The sequence below is a fragment of the Carcharodon carcharias genome, chromosome 34 (assembly GCF_017639515.1).
Source record: "Carcharodon carcharias isolate sCarCar2 chromosome 34, sCarCar2.pri, whole genome shotgun sequence".
In the NCBI taxonomy this organism is placed as follows: Eukaryota; Metazoa; Chordata; class Chondrichthyes; order Lamniformes; family Lamnidae; genus Carcharodon; species Carcharodon carcharias.
In genome coordinates, this window is record NC_054500.1 from 19,396,251 (window position 1) to 19,417,053 (window position 20,803).

The 20,803-nt window shown below is 47.4% G+C and overlaps 1 protein-coding gene across 1 annotated transcript; it reads right to left on the reverse strand.

Moving 5' to 3' along the window:
* Positions 1–2,102: 2,102 nt before the first annotated feature.
* LOC121272711 (creatine kinase M-type) lies at positions 2,103–20,273 on the reverse strand. Its single transcript, XM_041179476.1, has 8 exons — positions 20,171–20,273; positions 12,724–12,936; positions 11,495–11,649; positions 10,046–10,178; positions 6,952–7,123; positions 5,589–5,712; positions 4,523–4,712; positions 2,103–2,518 (listed from the first exon to the last, which is right to left on the reverse strand). The coding sequence occupies exons 2-8, from the start codon at positions 12,914–12,916 to the stop codon at positions 2,340–2,342; spliced, it is 1,146 nt and encodes a 381-aa protein (XP_041035410.1). The 5' UTR covers positions 12,917–12,936; positions 20,171–20,273; the 3' UTR covers positions 2,103–2,339.
* Positions 20,274–20,803: the final 530 nt, after the last annotated feature.

Here is a 20,803-nt window from a genome sequence, read left to right on the forward strand (position 1 = left end):
AGTTAAAAGTCAGCCATGTTGCTGTGGGCCTGGAGTCACGTGTAGGCCAGGTTTCTTTCCCTTAGGGGCATTAGTGAGTCAGATGGGGGGTGATTTTACAACAATCAGTGGTAGCTGGTCATGGTCACCATTCTTGAGACTTAAACACCAGCTCCTGTGGTGGGATTTGAGTCCGTGTGCCCAGAGCCAGCTTGGCATGATACCTTGTCGTATTACCACCCAATGAGTTAGTGCAAGACTGGACAGGGGAAATTAAACGATGCTCCCCGATCAGTTGCCTCCCCATTAGCAGCCGAAACCCCAGGGTGATATTAACACGAATGCGTTGAAGGAGGAACTAGAAAAGTCCATGAGGTGGAAAGGCTATGTTGATGGGGTTGGATGAAGGGTGTTGGGAGGGAGCTCATGTGGAGCATAAAGACTGGCAGAGGACCTGATGGGCAGAATGGCCCATTTCTGTGCTGTAGACTTGATATCAGTTTGTCAGGCTGGATGCTGACTTCTCCCTTCTGGTTGCTAATGGGGACATGGTCTTCACAGACAAGTTGACACCTTTTGCATTGACTGTCCCATTCTCTTCTAGTGGATCTTAGCACAAGGCCTATCTCAACATCACATGTCCCTAGGCAGCACTGAGCATTGGTTAGATTCCAAGCCCATTGTCCTTCAATCTGAATAGAACCTCCTGGTGAAGCCACCAATTCTGAAGGTATCAGGTTAGATCTCGTGCCTCTAAGTTAGATTTGACCCTAAATTCTGAGCTGAGGAATTGTCGCTGTAACCCAGTGCAACACCCAAATGTACGAGTTAGGGGCAGGAGGCCACTCAGCCCCTCGAACCTGCTCCACCATTCAATAAGAACATGGCTGATCTGAATGTAACCTCAACTCCATAATCCTGCCTACCCCCGATAACCTTTCAACCCCTTGTTAATCAAGAATCTATCCAGCTCTGCCTTAAAAACATTCAAAGGCTTTGCTTCCACCACCTTTTGAGGAAGAGAGTTTCAAAGACACTCAAACCTCAGAGAAAAAAATTCTCCTCATCTCTGCCTTAAACGGGTGACTCCTTATTTTCAAACAGTGACCCCCTAGTTCTAGATTCTCCTACAAGAGGAGACACCCTCTCCACATCCACCCTGTCAAGACCCCTCAGGATCTTAAAGGTTTCAATCAAGTCGCCTCTTACTCTTCTAAGCTCCAGTTCCAAACTTCCTCCCTTCTCTTGTTCCTTTGCTAAAGCAACATAATGATCATGGAAGTTGTGACTAACCTTTAGTAAGCACTGGTTCAGCCTCAGTTGGAGTATCCCGTCCAGTTCTGGGCACCGCACTTTAGGAAGGCGGTCAAGGCCTTAGAGAGGGTGCAGAAAAGATTTCCAAGAATGGTTCTAAGAATGAGGGGCTTCAGTTACGTGGAAAAGCTGGGGCTGATCTCCTCTGAGAGGAGATTGTGAAGGGTTTGGGCTGAGGGAGAAACTGTTCCCATTGACGTTGAGAACCAGAGGCCACTGGCTTTAAGGTGATTGGCAAAAGAACAAGAGGCGACATGAGGAAAAACACTTATACGCATCGAGTGTTTAAGATCTGTGCACTGCCTGAGAGTGTGGTGGAGGCAGGTTCAATCGTGGCTTTTAAAAGGGAAATGGATGCGCTCCTGATGACAAAAAGGGGTGGGACAGTGGGACTGACTAAGTTGATCTTACAGAGGGCCAGCATAAGACTTGCTGGGCCTAATGGCCTCCTTCTAAGCTGTATCCATTCTAAGATGTTTTGTGTACAGTAAAAACAGGGAGAACCCTGTATAGGAGACCCAAAATTCAACATAGAGATGGTACCTGACACCAGTTATACTGAGGTGTCTCTTCCTCACCTGCAGTCAACCATAAGATCATTCCAATCATCGTAGTCAAATAACCAATCAAAAAGGTGATGGACAAGGGCAACCACTGAAAATTCATGATTATTGTGAGCTAGAATGATCATGAGGAGATTTGTGATTATTTCTGAAGTTAATATGCCCATCTCTACAATAGCCCATTACTACTATAGCCCATCTCTGCAATAGCCCAACTCAGAGATACAACAAGACAAGAGACCAAACTTCTGGGGCCATACTTTATTGATGTGTCGTCAAATGTATCTAGAGGTATCTAGTAACCCTTTCACGTGATTGAAGCCAACTTCCATTTCCTCACACGATGACATCCTTATTTGAGACACAAGCCTGTGGCCAGGAAGTATATGAGTAAGAAGTGCTTGCCAAAGTTCAAAGTTCATGACCTGTGATGTTCCAAGGCAGCTCAGAGTTCCTTCTAACTCCACCACCACTTCTTTTTGTTTACTTCTGGGCTGGCATCAGGTCATCGATGCTCTTTCCTTTCTCCAGTTGCTTCTCCATCTCAATCATCAGCTTCACACCATCAACCACCATCTGCACCTGTTCAACCTCAGAGAAGCCCAGACGATCAGCGTTGGAGATGTCATAGACACTGCCAACGGCCTCGGTGTCAACACCACCTGACGTTGCAAAGGAAAACAATTAGTGTACTGCTTAACAACTTAAGCGACCAATAGTGCCAGAGAGCCTTGTGTATTTTATCACTTCTCCCATTATCCCAGAGTGCTTCACATGTCATGAGTTACCTTGGTGAGCAATCAATTGTTGTTCATGTCAGACAATGCGGCAGCCATTTTGTTCATCTCGGCCAATGCGGCAGCTAATCACATCCCACAACTAGCAGTGAGATGAATAATTGTTTCATCTGTGCCCAGAGTAGGTTGGGATACTCCAACTGAGGCTGAACCAGTGTTTGCTCAAGGTTCGCCATAACTTCCATTATCATTACGTTGTTTTAGAAAAGAAATGAGGGAGATGGAGAGACAGTATAAAATATACTATTCTAAAGGGTATGCAGGAGCGGAGAGACCTGGATGTATTTGTACATATGCCAGTAAAGGTGACAGGACAGGTAGAGAGAGCTGTTTCTAAAGCATACAGTATTCTAGGCTTCAATAATAGGGGCATAGAGCATAAGAGAAGCAGGTTATGATGAACTTATATAGGACACTGGTCAGACCTCAGCTGGAGTATTGTGTACAGTTCTGGGTGCCACACTATAGGAAGGATGTGAATACATTGGAGAGAGTGCAGAAGAGGTTTACTAGAATGGTTCTAGGGATGAGAAACTTCAGTGATGAGGAAAGATTGGAAAGGTTGAGACTGTTTTCCTTGGAGAGGAGAAGGGTAAGAGGAGACTTGATAGAAGTTTTCAAAGTCAGGAAGGGTCTGGACAGAGTAGATAGGGAGGAATTGTTCTCGCTCGTAAACGGATCGAGAACCAGAGGGCACAGTTTTAAAATGTTTTGCAAAAGAAGCAAATGTGAGGTGAGAAAAAACTTTTTCACCCAGCGAGTAGTTAGGGTTTGGAATACATTGCCTGGAAGTGTGGAGGAGGCAGGTTCAACTGAGGCATTCAAGAGGGCATTGGATGGTTATTTAAATAGAATCAATGTGCAGGGTCACGGGGAAAAGGCAGGAGATTGGCACTAAGTGAAAATGCTCAGAGAGCCAGTGCAGACACGATGGGCCAAATGGCCTCCTTCTACACCATAAAAATTCTGTGATTCTGTGATCTGATGTCAGTGGAGGCTGAGAGGATGGGGCTTTCACCCAGGACACTGGGAGGCTCTTCTACTCTGCAGTCTGCTACACCATCGTCAATTAGCATTGAGAAGACCTCACTTAATGTTGCATCAGGAGGTGTGCTCCCTCATTCCAGCACTGGAGTTCATGGAACTGAAATACAGGGTACCAAAGGCTTAAGAATACTAAAACCATGAGTATGATGGTGCCTTTGAAAGCTTTGTAAATGACCCAGCCCTTCTAACAAGTCTTCAGACCATCGACCTTTACTTCTCCCTCACTCCCACCCACCATATTCTCCGCTGCTGCTGGTGACTGACTGGCACCCACCGCGGCACATCTGTCCTACCTTTGCCTGACATCGGCCACAGTAGGCGGCACATTGCATTTATTACAACATCTTTACCCTACCCACAGAGCCCAAAAGCACTCCGCGACTTTGGAGGGGCAAAGCAGCAACAGCCACGTTGAAAAGCACGCAAAGCCATTTTGCACATAGTAAGGTCCCCTCGAGCAGCCAAAATATGAATGACGATTAATCAAATGTTGGTGCCCTTGGTTGTAGGATGGCAACTCTTTGCTTCACGCAGCATTGCCTCTCATGTCCAGCCGAAAACCAACCTTTTCTCTGGGTTGTGTTGACTCTCAGTCCTCCAGGTGGTGCTCAAAGCCTAAAACTCAGGCCTCTGGGGCCCAAAGGCACCAATTGAGCCAAAGTGACCCATAAACGTCACTGGATGACAGGATGTCAAGAAGGCAAGGGTGCCAAGAGGCAACTATAGTGTCCGGGCTGCTGCACTAGTTAAGCCTGACCCGGCGCAGGCCCAGGGGTGGAACTGGCGTTTGCGTCAAGTGAGGGCGCTCACGCGAGGCTTTACCTGTGCCGCGCTTCTGCAGCCTTGTCCTCTTGAGGACCTCGCCAAATTTCTCGTGCTTGCACAGGTGAGGGATCTTAACATGGACGCCACCGCGCAGGCCAGTGCCCAAGTTAGAGGGGCAGGTCAGGACGTAACCAAGATGTTCGTTCCACATAAAACCACGGCCGGCCTTGACGAAAATATCTTCAATCTGTATCGGGCGAGAGGGTTAAAAGTCTTATCGTGAAGCCCCAGCAAATACATAGAATTGTCAAGCGCAGAAACAGGCCATTCGGCCCACCTGGTCTGTGCTGGTGTTTGTGTTCCGCATGGAGGCCCCTCCTGCCTCACTAACCTTATTCCCTTCTCCCACACGTCCTTATCTAGCTTCCCCTTAGATGCACCGTCGCTATTCACCTCAACCGCTGCTTGTGGCCCGAGTTCCAAACCCCCACCACCCCTACCAATTCTCCTGAATCCCGGAGGGGTTTATTTCTTTTTTAAAGTAGAGGATGGGGATCACCAATGCGGAAAGCCCCCATCCCTCACCCTGTACCATTTGCTCTTTTCGCGAAGATGCTGCTCCCCGGACAAAGGGCATTCCTCACGTTGGCCAGCGATTTGATAGAGCTGCGCATGGTTGTGACTGATTTCGGTAAGGTACGGTACAAGAACTGGGGGAACGCAGGTTGGGCAAGAGATACAGTGGAGGGGGGATGTGCGGAAGAAGCTTTTTACTCAGCGATTGGTAATGACCTGGAACTCGCTGCCCATGAGGACGGTGGAAGTGGAGACGATGAATGATTTCAAATGGAAGTTGGATGAGCGCTTGGGGGAAATAAATCCCCAAAGCCACGGGGATACAGTGGCGGGGGGGGAGTGGGACCGGGTGGATTGCTCTACAGAGAGCCAGCATGTATTCAGCAGGCTGAATGGCCTCCTCTGCTGTTATGACTCGATGACGGAGACGGCTGGTTAGCCTCTCGACTGTGGTGCGAAGGCAGTCAAGTTCAGCTCCCAGTGTCGACCGGAGTGCCGGAAACAGGAGCCAGCGAGTCGCTGAAATAAAACGGCAAAAGCTTCTCACCGTCTTCAGGCCCACACAGAAACGCCTGAAAACCTCCTTCATGTTGCCGCCCTTCTGCATGGAGATTACCCGGAGGTGGTCCTCCTCGTTGACCCAGACCAAGAAGGTCTTGCTGTCGTTGTGCCTGTTTCCAAAGGAAGAAACAAAAAGTGCCAAAAGTCAAAAATCATTCAAGTACTGGAAGAGCTAGTCTACCGCATAAGCCTCACTCCCTTGCACTTCATGCCTGCCAACACATGGGCCGGTTACCTGGCAACTGTGGAGGTGGTGGGGGGTGGGGGGCTTCCAATATTTCTCATAGCAACGAGAAGCCCAATTTCCAGTCTTCCTCTATTCTGCTCTTTGTCCACTCTTTCTCCCCTTTCAAACTCTTGTCTCTACGCCTCCTCCCTCTCCGCGTGAATGTTCCTCTCCAGGCCCAACGAGCTCAATGCCCACACAATGGCAGGCACCTACAGCACCTACAATGCCTACAGCGCCTACAATGGCAGGCACCTACAGCGGCCAATAATGGCTCTCACCCAAGATGACTTGTATTGGGTGCCCACAGTATGGGGGTGTTGGTTGGCGGGGGGGAATGGGAGGGGAAACGTAGCTGGGGGGGGGGGGGGGGGTGGTGGGGTGGGGGGGGTGGGGGAGGGGGCTAAAAATCCAGACCATGAACCATATCCAGAACAACTTTTCTGTGGTTGTCCTAATGCAAAGAATCCCAAAAGCATTACTATCAGTTAAGATCAAACAGGCTGGGCCTCCTCTCTCTAGAAAAGAGAAGCTTGTGACTTTACCTGTAGCGGCCTTTCAGCTTATGAATGGTTTGATCGGGGCGAGGTAGGGAAGATGTTTCCACTTGCAGGGGAGCCCAGAACCAGGGGCCATTAATGTAATGGTCCACAATAAATCCAATGGGGAATTCGGGAGAAACTTCTTTACCCAGAGAGCGGGGAGAATGTGGAACTTGCTCTCACAGGGAGTGGTTGAGGTGGAAAGCAAGGATGCGTTTGAGGGGAAGCTGGATAAACATGAGGGAGTAAGGAACAGAGGACATGTAGGCAGAGTTAGATGAAGTAGAGTGGGAAGACACTTTTTTAAAATTCATTTTACGGGATGTGGGCCTCACTGGCTGGGCCCAGCATTTATTGCCCATCCCTAATTGCCCCTTGAGAAGGTGGTGGTGAGCTGCCTTCTTGAGCCGCTGCAGTCCATGTGGGGTAGGTACACCCACAGTGCTGTTAGGGAGGGAGTTCCAGGATCTTGACACATGTGGAGTATAAACAATGGTATGGACCCATTGGGCTAATGGCCTCCATCCGTGTTGTAGGCTCAATGTACTGTTTTCTAGTGGAATATATCCGCTTTTACTTACCAAATTCCTCTACCATCAGGCCAGTCACGAGCCATACCAGAAGCAAGGAGCAGGGGGGAGACTGGCTTATCAAACAGGAAGTGGTCATCAATCAGCTGTTGCTGCTCTGCATCAGACATACTGGACAGGGGGTAATACTTGCCCTTAAGTTCACCAGTCAGACTGTTGAGAGCTGCCAAAGAGAATCAGACATTTAAATATCTGCAGAAGCGGCTAGCAGATCAATATTTCACAAACAGAAGCCTAGCCTGGCTGAAGGGAGACATGTTGCTGAAGCTTTTCGTCTTGCACTCATCAGGACAAACACAAGAATACCAAATTTCAAACAATCACAACAATTTATAGTGCAGGATAAGAGGAAGCTGATTGGTTGGCAAGTTGACTCTGGTTGGCTGAGGTGTTGCCATGGAGAAAGCAACAGGAACTATAGGTGCCCCAAGCTCCCAGGTAAAAAAAAGGTGCAAGGCTTGAACCTATTCCTTTCGTTTGCAGAGAATGGATCCCTTCCTGTGAATGTGTGTCACTTCTAACAAGTGTAAGTGAGCCATGTTATGAACTTGACTGATTATATTTAATTGGTTGTGAGTGTAGCTATTTGCGCACTCAGGATTGTTCAGCAAGTGCTGCCCAATCGCAGAATCACATCTAATAGTAGACGTTTTGTTTTGGGTTTTGCAAGCGCTGGCTGGTTGAGTACGGTCTGTACTCTGCCTATTATGAACAAACAAAAGAGCATGCCATTAGATCTGATCAGCCAATTGTTGGGATGCTCAGCCTACATAGCTGGCATCACACTGACACTGAAATTCATGCACAACGTTGTTCAATTGTGTGGTAGGCAGAACATCTTTCTGGACTGACGGCAGTATCCTGTTAGAGGAAAATACCACTCATGTAGCCACTGCATAGTGGCAGCGTGAATCAGCTGATCGTTTGAAATTTGGTATTCTTGTGTTTGTCCTGATGAGTACAAGACAAAAATCTTTGGCAACATGTCTCTCTGTTTAGTAAGATTCAAGTTCTGTACTCAGAAGCTTAATAAGTGGCTTGAGATTCTCACAATGCACCAACACCAGCACCAAAGGTAAGGTAAGCAGTCAAAGTTTCCATTTATTTATCATTGCTGGTCAATCAATGCAACTTACACAATAATGCCCATCCCTAATTGCCCTTGAGAAGTGGTGGTGAGCTGCCTCCTTAAACCACTGCAGTCCATGTGGTGTAGGTACACTCACAGTGCTGTTAAAGAGGGAGTTCCAGGATTTTGGCCACATGACAGTGAAGGAACAGCGATATACTTCCAAGTCAGGACGGCGTGCAGGGGTCTTAGGGACAATGGTGTTACCATATATACACTGCCCTTGTCCTGCTAGTAGATGCATTGGTGTTCATTTTCCAAAATTCCATAGATTCTGGAAAGGTTCCATCAGGCTGGAAAGTAGCAAATATAACCCCTCCATTCAAGAAGGGAGAGAGGCAGAAAACAGGAAACTGTAGGCCAGTCAGCTTGGCGTATGTCTTGAGGAAGGTGTTAGAATTGATTATTAAGGAGGCTATAGCTGGGCACTTGGAGAAACTTAAGGTAATCAGGAACATTCAGCATGGTTTCGTGAAAGGAAATCATGTTCAACCAATTTATTGGAGTTCTTTGACGGATTAACATGCACTGTGGATAAAGGGGAGCCTGTAGATGTGCTGTACCTGGATTTCCAGAAGGCATTTGATAAGGTGCCACATCAAAGGATGTTACAGAAAATAAAAGTGCAAGGTGTAGGGTTAACGTATTAGCCTGGATAGACGATTGACTGGCTGGTAGAAAACAGAGAGTATGCATAAATGGGTCTTTTTCTGATTGGCAGGATGTGACGAGTGGAGTCCTATAGGGGTCTGTGCTGGGGCCTCAGCTTTTTACAATTTACATCAATGACTTGGATGAAAGAAGTGAAGACATGGTAGCTAAATTTGCAGATGGCACAAAGATAGGTAGGAAAGTGTGTTGGGAAGAGGACATGAGGAGATTGTAGGCGGATATAGATAGGTTGAGTGAGTGGGCAAAAAATATGGCAGATGGAGTTTAATGTGGGAAAATATTAAGTTTTTCACTTTGGCAGGAAGAATAAAAAAGCGGAGTATTAATTAAATGGAGAACGGCTACAGAATCCTGAGACGCAGAGGGATCTGGATGTTCTCGTGCATGAGTCACAAGAAGTTAGTATGCAGGAACAGCACATAATCAAGAAGGCTAATGGAATGTTATCCTTTATTACAAAAGGGATTGAACATAAAAGTAAGGATGTTATGCTTCAGTTATACAGGGCATTGGTGAGACCGCATCTTGAATACTGTGTGCAGTTTTGGTTCCCTTATTTAAGGAAGGATGTAAATGTGTTGAAGGTGGTTCAGAAGAGGTTTACTAGATTGATACCTGGAATGAGTGGGTTGTCTTATGAGGAAGGATTGTACAAACTGGGCTTGTTTCCACTGGAGTTTAGAAGAGTGAGGGGTGATTTGATTGAAGTATACAAGATCCTGAACGACCTTGACAAGGTGGATGTGGAAAGGATGTTTCCTCTTGTGGGTGAGTCCAGAACTAGGGGGACACTGTTTTAAAATTAGGGCTCACCCTTTTAGGATAGAGATGAGGAGAATTTTTTTCTCTCAGAGGGTTGTGTGACTTTGGAATTCTCTGCCTCAGAAGGTGGTGGAGGCGGGGTCACTGAATATTTTTAAGACAGAGGTAGATAGATTCTTGTTAGACGAGGGAATCAAAGATTATTGGGGGAAGATAGGAATGCAGAACTCAAAACACAAACAGAACAGCCATGATCTGATTGAATGGTGGAGCAGGCTCGAGGGGCCGAATGGCCTACTCCTGCTCCTATTTCTTATGTTCGTATGTTTGTTCTCAGTGGTGGAGGGCACGAGCATGGGAGAAACTACTGACTCGAAGGATGACAGTCCCTGTGTGCCAGCTAAAATGGACAAGGTTTTGTTCTGGACGAAGGAGGAAGCTGAAGTGGGTGAGCGCTGGTCCAACTGCCCCCTCCCGAGCCCCCAGCTGCGTTCATCTCCCCCTCAGCAGCGACCGACCTACCGTCTATGCAAAGCTTCTCGATGAGGCGACGCTCTCCACGGCTGCAGTGTGGGGGCAGGGCGATCCCCTTGACACTGCGGCCAGTCCGCACGCGGCTGCTCAGCACATAGTTGGGGTCAAGGTCGTCACCACCCTGCACAATGTCGAAGGAGACTGGGTCAGCCAAGGGGGAAACAATATCATTCTGTTAAGAGTATCTGAGGTCCTGGGCTTCATAAATACAGGCACAGAGCACAAACGCAAGGGAGGTTTTTTATTCTCTTTCATTGGATGTGGGTGGGCCAGCATTTGTTGCCCATCCCTAATTGCCCTTGAACTGGGTGGCTTGCTCGGCCATGTCAGAGGGCAGTTAAAAGACTCAACCACGTTGCTGTGGGTCTGGAGTCACGTGTAGGCCAGACTGAGTATGGACAGCAGATTTCCCCCCCCCCACTAAAGGGGCATTAGTGAACCCGATGGGTTTGTTTTACAACAATCGATGGTAGTTGTCATCATTACTAAGGCTAGCTTTACATGCCAGATTAATTAACTGAATTCAAATTCTACCAGCTGCCGTGGTGGGATTTGAACCCACGTTTCCCCAGGGGATTGGCCTGAGTTACTGGATTACTAGCCCAGCAACATTAGCACTGTGCCACGATCACCGCCCTAAACTTTTATGAAACACTGGTTAGGCTCGAGCTCAGATACTGTGGCCAACAATGGGCACTAAAAGATTTCGGAGGCCATCATGGCCTTTATAGCAAACCTAGAGGCGATTCTCGGACTAATTGGCTGGCACAGACAAGATGGGCCAAATGGCCTCCCACTGTACTGTAACATCCAATCACTCTACAATATAGGACGACAGGAGGCCATTCGGTTTTGCTGCTAACCCTGAGATAATCTAAAGTGGGAGCTGGCTCATTCTTAAAAATTCTTTCACGGGTTATGGGTGTCGCTCGCTGGGCCAGTATTTGTTGCCCATCCCTAATTGCCCTTGAGAAGGTGGTGGCGAGCTGCCTTCTTGAACCGCTGCAGCCCATGTGGTGTAGGTACACCCACGGCGCTGTTAGGAAGGGAGCTCCAGGATTTTGACCTGGCGACAGTGAAGGAACGGCCGATATATTTCCAAGTCAGGGTGGTGTGTGACTTGGAGGGGAACTCGCTGGTGGCGGTGTTCCCCGTGCATCTGCTGCCCTTGTCCTTCTGGATGGTAGAGGTCACATGGAGCATAAACGCCAACGTAGGCCTGTTGGGCAGAATGGCCTCTTGTTGTGCTGAAAAATTCGATATATCTAAGTCTTCAGACTCTCAAAGCCAAGGCCTGGTGGCAATTAGCCACCAATATCAGATTTAGTTCATGTACTGTTCAGCCTTGCCTGGTCCTGGTCGACAGATTCATGGCCCTTTCCCCTCCCAATGATAAAGGAAGAGACAGAGTTAGTCTGCCTACAGCCAATCACAAACCTTCAGATTCTCATGGTTCAGGTCAGTCTTGTGTTTATCCGTTGGTTTGTAGCCACCATGACGATCATGAATGACGGGATCAAACAGCTCCTTGAAAACCTCGTATGACTCCTCATCACCAGCAACACAGCCCACCGTCATGATAAAGGGATGACCTGAGAGGCACCAACAAAACCCCATTATTATAAGCATATCAATGGCACAGGGTGGTGGTCAGGTGGATACAACAGAATATGCAGAGCTCAGAACCATACCTTGTGATATAAGAACATGGGAAATAGGAGCAGGAGAAGGCCATTCGGCCCCTCGAGCCTGCTGCACCATTCAATGGCTGATCTGCCTCAACTCCAAAGCCCCACACCATCCTCGTAAACCCCTAATTCCCTCAGTATCCAAAAATCTATCGACCTCGGTTTTGAATACACTCAAGGATTGTGCAACCACAACTCTCTGGGGTAGAGAATTCCAAAGATTCTCAATCCTCCAAGTGAAGAAATTTCTCCTCGTCTCAGTCCAAAATGGCCGCCCCCTTATTCTCAGACTCTGCCCCCGACTTGTATCCTAGATTCCCCAGCCAGGAATCTACCCTCTCAGCATCTACCCTGTCAAGTCCCTTAAGAAATTGATATGTTTCAATGAGATCACCTCTCAATCTTCTAAACTCTAAAGAACATAAGCCGAGTCTACTCAATCTCTCCTCTGAGGACATTCCCCTCATCCCGGTTAACACATAGCCATAAGTAACATTCGTGCCACGCTAGTGCCAGGCAACGACCATCTCCAAAAGCAGAGAACCTAACCATCCCCCCTTGACATTCAACAACATTGCCATCATGGAATCCTTCCCCACTATCACCCCATCAACATCTGTGAGGTCACCATTGACCAGCAACTGAACTGAATCAGACATATAAGTAGTTGGGCTGCAAGAATAGTTCAGAGGCTAGAAATTCTGTGGAGAGTAACTCACCTCCTGACTCCCCAAAGCCTGTCCACCATCTACAAGTCAGGAGTGTGATGTAATACTCCGCACTTGCCTGGATGAGTGCAGCTCCCACAACACTCAAGAAGCTCGATACCTCCCAGGACAAAACAGCCCCGCTTGATTGGCACCCCATCCACAAACATTCACTCTCTCCACCACCAACGCACAGTGGCAGCAGCGTGTGTGTGCCATCTACAAGATACACTGCAGGAATTCACCGAGCCTCCTTTACCCTTCCCCTCACCTGGGTTGTCCACGCCTGTCTGGATCGCATCGTCAAGGGTGAAACCACTGGGGGTTTCCTTGTCTCGGAGATGCTTGTAGATATCAAGTGTCAAAACCTTGGCCATGTGGTTGTTATGATGCTTGAGGTCAGGAAACTCCTGCTCCGCTGAGTAATGCAGTTTCCATTTGTTGTGAGTATTACCGAAAGGCATGACTGCAAATTTACTAAGTCCTGAAAGACAGTAAAACGACGAGAATTGTGCAATCAATTCACCAAATCACACAACCAATAAACACACCGTCTACAGTTCTGGGTACCGCACAAGAATTAGGAATAGGCTACTTGGCCCCTTGAACAAAGAACAAAGAAAAGTACAGCACAGTAACAGGCCCTTCGGCCCTCCAAGCCTGCGCCGATCATATTGCCCGTCAACTAAAACATTTTCCACTTCTGGGGTCCGTATCCCTCTATTCCCATCCTATTCATGTATTTGTCAAGCTGTCTCTTAAACACCACTATCGTACCTGCTTCCACCACCTCCTCTGGCAGCGAATTCCAGACACTCACTACCCTCTGCGTAAAAAACTTGCCCCGCACATCTCCTCTGTAGTTTTCTCCTCTCACCTTAAATCTATGTCCCCTAGTAATTGACTCTTCCACCCTGGGAAAAAGCTTCTGACTATCTACTTTTTGTAAACTTCTATCAGTGTCGCCCCTCAATCTCCGTCACTCTAGCGAGAACAATCTGAATTTCTCCAACCTCTCCTCATAGCTAATAACCTCCAGACCAGGCAGCATCCTGGTAAACCTCCTCTGCACCCTCTCCAGTGCCTCCATATCCCTCTGGTAATGTGGCGACCAGAACCTGCTCCGACATTCAATAAGATCATGGCTTCACTTTCTTGCCTGCCTCTTGGTGGTCAATAAGACTAACTCAACCCTGAATATGTTCAGTGACCCAGCCTCCACTGCTCTCTGGGGAAGAGAATTCCACAGAGTGATGACCCTCTGAGAGAAAAAGTTCCTCCTCATCTTCGCCTTAAATGTGAGATCCCTAATTTCTAAACTGTGTCCCCAAGTTCTAGATTCCCCCTCGAGGGGAAACATCCTTTCAGCATCCGCCCTGTTGAGTCCCCTCAGAATCTTATATGTTTCAATAAGATCACCTCTCATTCTTCTAAACCCCAATGGATACAGGCCCAACCTGTCCTCATAAGACAGACACCGTCATCCCAGGAATGAGTCGAGTGAACCTTCTCTGAACTGCTTCTAATGCAATTATATCTCTCTTTAAGTAAGGAGACCAAAACCATATTCAGTATGCCAGATGTGGTCTAACTAAGGCACTATACAACTTTAGCAACACTGCCCCACTTTTAGACTCAATTCACAGAATCGTTATAGCAGTGAAAGAGGCCAATTGGGCCATCATGTCTGCACCAGCTCTCTCAATGAGTATCATGACTTAGTGCTATTCTCCTGCCTTTTCCCTGTACTCTTGCACATTGCTTCTATTCAAACAATCATCTGATGTTCTCTGGAATGACTTGATTGAATCTGCCTCCACAACACTTGCAGGCAGCGCATTCCATATCCCAACCACTCGTTGTGTGAAAATGTTTTTTTCTCACATCACATTTGCTTCTTTTGCAAATCACTTTAAATCTGTGCCCTCTCGTTCTCGATCCATTCATGAGCAGGAACAGCCTTTCCCTATCTACTCTGTCCAGCCCCCTCATGATTTTGAACGCCTCTATCAAATCACCTCTCAGCCTTTTCGTCTCCAAGGAGAACAGTCCCAACCTCGCCAATCTATCTTCGTAACTGAAGTTTCTCATCCCTGGAACCATTCTTGTAAACCTCTTCTGCATTCTCTCCAATATGTTCACATCCTTCCTATAATATGGTGCCCAGGACTGTACATCATACTCCAGCTGAGGTCTAACTAATGACCCCTTGCAATAAATGCCAACATTCCATTTGCCTTTCTGATCACTTGCTACATCTGTATACCAACTTCCCGTGATTCATTAACTTTTGCTAATTCACCTTAGAAAGGGGATACTGGTCATGGAGGAAAGGTAGATTCACATCCAAGGGTTCAAACCTGAATAGAGATTATGGAAGCTAGACTTGTTTTCCATGAAATATAGGTGGTTAAGGGGGTAAGTTGATTGAAATTCTTCAGAGTTTTGAAAAGAATTGCTGGTGTACTTGGACAGAAATGTTTTCCACTGTTCCGGGAGTGTAGGACAAGGGAACATAACCTTTAAATGAGAGCCAGACTCTCCAGGAGCAACGTTAGGGGACACTTATTCAGGCAAAGGATTGTTGTGTTGTGTCCCTCAAAAAGTGTACTTTCCAGACGGTAGATGCACCAGGATTTCAAAATGTATTGAGCATAACCTTCGGACTATAACACGCACAGCAATTATAGGCAACCTTCCTCCAGACAAAAAGTGCATCGTTGCTCCAGCAAATACGGTAATAGATGCTACCTTAATCTGAGATTGATGGATTTTTTTTTTGCTTTGTACTAAAGGATAGGAAGCCAAGGTGGGTAAGTGGAGTTAGGATACAAATCGGTCATGATTGCCCTGAATGTTGGAACAGGCTGGAAGGGCTGAATGGCCTCCTTTGTTCCTAATGACGAATGGGTAAAGACCCTCTGGTGTCTCCAGCCTGTCTCACAGAATCTAGACCCTCCCCGTCGAAACATCCTGGGAGGGTGAAAAAGAGGACAAAAGCGCTTGCCTCTAAACAAAATTTGGCAAGTTCCTCTCTCAAGCGATCCAAACTGGTACAGGAGATCCCTCAGGTCCCTGCTCATTTGATGCTGCAAATAATAGGTTCTCTCTTCACTGTTAATTGAGAAATAAGTTCTCACTAAACATCTTACTGTTTTAATTGAGATTAGAGCCCCTGATCCCCTCATCAAATGCCTGGAGATCGACTTGAATCTATTACCTGGGTTGGGCAGAGAGCAGAATGGAAAAGTGAAGCAGGAGCGATTCACTGAATCGCAAAACACCATCTCCTTCCCCACAACCCTCTAAACCCTTTTTTTCCAACCAAGTATTGCATTTATCCAATTCCATTTTGAAAGTCCCTACTGAAGCTACCTCTCCCGCCCTTTCAGAGAGCACCTTCCAGGTCACAACTACTTGCCCAGTAAGAAAAGGCTCCCTCGCTAGCTCTTTGGACGAGCACGTTTTGGAAGTGCACTCACGGCTGCAGTACTGGAAACGTGAGGGGCAAATTTGTGCACAGCAAGCTCCCACCAACCAGAGTGTGTTAACAAGCAGATAATCTGCTCTTGTGATGTTGACTGACAGATAATTCATGGCTCAGATGCCGGGGAGAACTCCTCTGCTCTTCTTCAAGAACACCATTCTAAATCCATCCAAGAGAGCAGATGGCATCTGTGTTTAACATCTCACCTTTGGCAGTGCAGCACTCTCTCACTACTGCGTTGGGTGCCAACTTTGAATTTGTGCTAAAGTCCTGGAGTGGGACTTGAACCCACAACCCTCTGACTCACAGATAAGAGTGCCACCCACTGAGCCCACATTGGCACCTACCCCTGTCAAGCTAAAATATTTCAGTTCACAATTACATTTAAGGTTCACAACACTATGACTGTGAACTGCAGCTTTAATCTAAGCAATAGCACCGTCCATTAATAAATATGATTAACCCAATTCAGTCATCAAATCAGCCGTGAGTATTTTGAGAGCATGGAAAAATAGTTTCCTTTAGAAACTGCTATTGAGGCGAATTCTCAGTGCGTGAACTGAGTGAATAATGAAGATTGTCATTTAACTCGCTAATCTCTTGCTTGTATTTTTGAAGTTTGCTGTCCCTCCAAATGATCTTCTCCACAGCTACCCAGGTCTATTCTTCCTCTATCACCATCCCCTGCCTCTGCGGAACACTGGAAGGAGTCACGGGTCGATTAACAACCACAGCTTATGTTTATATAGCACCTTTAACATTATATAGCATCCAAAGTGCTTCACAGGAGCATTATAAAACAAAGTATGACATCCACCGAGCCACAGGAGGAGATATTAGGTCAGAGAGGTAGGGTTTAAGGAAGAAAGTGAGGTAGAGAGGCCGAGAGGTGTAGGGAGGGGATTCTAGAGCATTTTTTAAAATTAATTTACGGGATGCGGACATCGCTGGCTGGGCCAGCATCTATCGCCCGTCCCTAATCGCCCTTGAGAAAGTAGTGGTGAGCCACTGCTTAGGGCCCAGTCATTTAAAGGCACGGCCGCCAATGGTGGAGCGATTAAAATCGGGGACGCGCAAGAGGCCAGAGTTAGAGGAGTGCAGAGATATCTCGGAGGGTTGTGAGGCTGGAGGGGATTACAGGGATGGGGAGGGAGCAAGGCCGTGGAGGGAGTTGAAAATGAGGATGAGAATTTTAAAATCAAGATGTTGCTTGACCAGGAGTTTGTAGGTCAGTGAGTACGGGGGGGGTGAGAGAGGAACAGGGCTCAAGATATGGGCAGCAGAGTTCTGCAACAAAACATGACATGGGCATTCCTCTCGTTGACTGTATCCAACTCTCTTCCCGCTGATTCAGGGTGTGAGCCCTCAGCAATAGGAGGGTCATGATGGGCTCTCCAAAGCTCCACCAGGCTTGAGTACCCCTCCGGATGCCAACACAGAATTCCAAGCCGGAGTTCTGGAATCCAGCACCACCCCCCCACCCCACCCCACCCCCACACCCACCACCACCCCCACCACCCCCCCCATCCCTTCCAGGTTTGGACCTGGCCATCTCGGAATCAGACAGCAGCAGTTCCCACTGAGCTAACGAAAACCTGGCGCTGAACAAGGCACACGTTGTAATTGCACTTGTGCCCATCAGAGGGAGCACATCGCTGCTACACGGCTATAATGGGTTTACATTCGTGGGGCATTTTCACCACTTCAACAGAGCGATTTTCATGGGTCGTTGCTGTTGTAACGTGGGAGATGCAGCGGCCAACGTGCGCACAGCAAGATCCCACGAGCAACAACCTGAAAAGCCTGCTGCGATGATGTTGGCCCGTCTGGTTTCTTTCTTAAATTCCAGGGGTTAAGGAGATGAAGTGTCGGTTCTGTCATTCGTCAAGGTCCGAGATAGCTGCTCTGCAATCACCTTACACTCGCAGAAAAGCCAGGGGGCTAAAGCCTAACTAAAATCAGAGAACATTTACAGGTGCAGGAGGCCATTCAGCCCATCTGGCTCTCTGTTAGAGTAACTCAGCTGGTCCCACTCATCCGCCCTTGCCCTGCAATTTATCTCTCTGCAGATAATTATCCGATTCCCTCTTGAAAGCCTCAATTGAACCTGCCCCCACCACACTCTCAGGCAGCGCATTCCAGATCGGAACCGCTCGCTGCGTGAAGTAGTATTTTCCTCACAACTCCATTGCTCCTTTTGCCAGTTACCCTCAACCTGTGCCCGCTGGTTCTCGATCCTTCCACCAATGGGAACAGTTTCTCCCAATCGACTCTGTCCAGAGCCCTCGTGATTTTGGACACCTCTATCAAATCTCCCCTCAACCTTCTCTCCTCCAGGGAGAACAGCCCCAACTTCTCCAATCTGTCTGCCGCACTTGAAGTTCTTCAACCCCTGAGACCCTCCTCGACCCCAAGACCCTCCTCGACCCCAAGACCCTCCTCGACCCCGAGACCCTCCTCAACCCCGAGGCCCTCCTCAACCCCGAGGCCCTCCTCGACCCCGAGACCCTCCTCAATCCAGAGACCCTCCTCAATCCCAAGACCCTCCTCAATCCCAAGACCCTCCTTGACCCTGAGACCCTCCTTGACCCCGAGACTCTCCTCAACCCCGAGACCCTCCTCAATCCCAAGACCCTCCTCGACTCCAAGACCCTCCTTGACCCCGAGACTCTCCTCGGCCCCGAGACCCTCCTCCGCACTCTCTCTAAAGCCTTTACATCCTCCCTAAAGTGGGGTGCCCGAACTAGACAACCCTCCAGTTGGAAGTGAACCAGTGTTTTGTGAAGGTTCACAGTCGCTGTCCTACACTGTGCCCCGGTCACCAAACGCCTCACTCACTCCCAACAATATTTCGCCTTTAATGCATCACTGATCTCAGAGCAGTTTAAGTCCCCCCCACGTTGGACAATCGGTTCAACCCACTTTCCACTCAGGTGGATCCAATCTGGAACTCAGACAGCTACAAGTGTAAAATAAGCTTTGCAAATCTTCACAGCGCTAACCAAACTAAAAGCGTCATTCCCTGTAGTCAGTTAGCTGGAACCTGCCTCGAGGAAGACCAGGAAAAATCGACGCATCTCGGAAAACAACGAGCGCAACTTTGCTGGTTACATCTCGGGCTGCAATGTCCCTCTGTAAGATTTGGGGGTCCTACCGTTTCCTATGACTCTGAGAGCGAGTGGGCTGCTCCCTAATCGCCTGGCGAGTTGGAGCATCTCAAATCGGTGGGGAGGAGAGAGAAAAGTTGCTCCGAGAGACTCAAGCGCCGCAAACTCCGGCGGATGGGCGCTGAACGTCGGAGCGAGAACTCCAGTGTGAAAATACCTGCCTGCGGATTTGGAACCCTGGTCGGAACGAACCGCGTTTAAAATAAGCAGCGGTGAAAATGCAAACACAAAGAATTTAAATCAAAGATAAATTAAAATGGAGAATTATTCTGATCACGGAGTGGAAATTGTTTGCATTATAAATTTTGCTGTATATATATTGAAATATATTATCAAATAGAGTAAATTAAATATGAATTAAAATTGGGAATTAATCTAATCGCAGAATGGGAATTGTTTGCAATATATATTTTGCTATATATAGAAATATATTATCAAATAGAGTAAATCAAAGATAAATTAAAATGGAGAATTATTCTGATCACGGAGTGGAAATTGTTTGCAATATATATTTTGCTGTATATATATAGAAATATATTATCAAATAGAGTAAATCAAATATGAATTAAAATTGGGAATTGTTTGCAATATATATTTTGCTATATATAGAAATATATTATCAAATAGAGTAAATCAAAGATAAACTAAACTTGAGAATTAATCTGATCGCGGGATAGGGATTTATATTTTGCAATATATATATGTTATATAGAGAGACTTTAAATACAGTTTATTTAAAACTAGAATGTTTCTCTCTTAAAACTTGCATTCGGAATTTTGCATTAATCAATGCAACTTAATTCTCGTTCAAATTATAGCAGGATAAGTGGTTTGAAAGTTATTAGTTTCCTGCTGCAATATTGAACTGGCCAAAATTCCTAACTTTAAGCGGGTAAACTCCTGAGCGTCAGCTTTCCCTGTGTTGCAAGTTCATTTTAAAACTCAAGAGACAATGTTGTTTCCTGCCTTTAAGGGGGGAGGAAATAAAGAGATAAAACGCACGTTGGCTAATTTTGCATTCGGGAATTGCAATGGTCGGAGCCGAACCTCGCGCCGTTACTTACCCTGGTATGAGCAGAGTTTGCTGAGGTGATTGGCTCTGTCCCCGCACGATTCTCACACCTTCCCTTGGAATGACCCAGGGAACTGGCAGCTCTGGGAGCTCCTTATATAATGCAGCAGCTCTCACTCAGCCTGGCTCCTAATAGTCAGGCTGCCCAAGTAGGGTGCGCGGTGCAAGGCCAGGTCGCCCACAACTGAGCAGCGGAATGGGTCAGACCAACCCCCACACCCACCCCCTCCCTCCCTCCCTCTCTCTCTCTCTCTGTCTCTCCCTGAGGTTCCAGTTTCCACTGCACAGCTCCAGGAGCACACCAGTAGCAAAACCTGAGGGCGGAGAGGATAAAGTGGGGAATAAGTCATAAAGAATGAGAGGCGACCTTACTCACAGACCAGATTAAATCTGATCACACATTAGGGACCAGTGACCCCCCCACCCCCCCAAGCTTGGCAGGTTTGAAAAGAAGAATATTCAAGGCCAAACTATGAAGGGATTTTTTTTTGTTGTTTATTCGTTCATGGGATGTGGGTGTGTGTTGCCCGTCCCTAATTGCCCTCCTTGAGAAGGTGGTGCCTTCTCCTTGAGGCACCTCCTTGAGCCGCTGCAGTCCCTGTGGTGTAGGTACACCCACGGCGCA

Bases quoted from the DNA above. Each gene is read 5' to 3' on its own strand.
- LOC121272711 (XM_041179476.1), bottom strand. From the start codon at position 12,916: ATGCCTTTCGGTAATACTCACAACAAATGGAAACTGCATTACTCAGCG. The intron at 11,650-12,723 runs GTGAGGGGAAGG...GGTGCCTCTCAG, and splicing joins GACAGGCGTGGACAACCCAG to GTCATCCCTTTATCATGACG. The intron at 5,713-6,951 runs GTAAGTAAAAGC...CTTTGGAAACAG, and splicing joins CCTGATGGTAGAGGAATTTG to GCACAACGACAGCAAGACCT.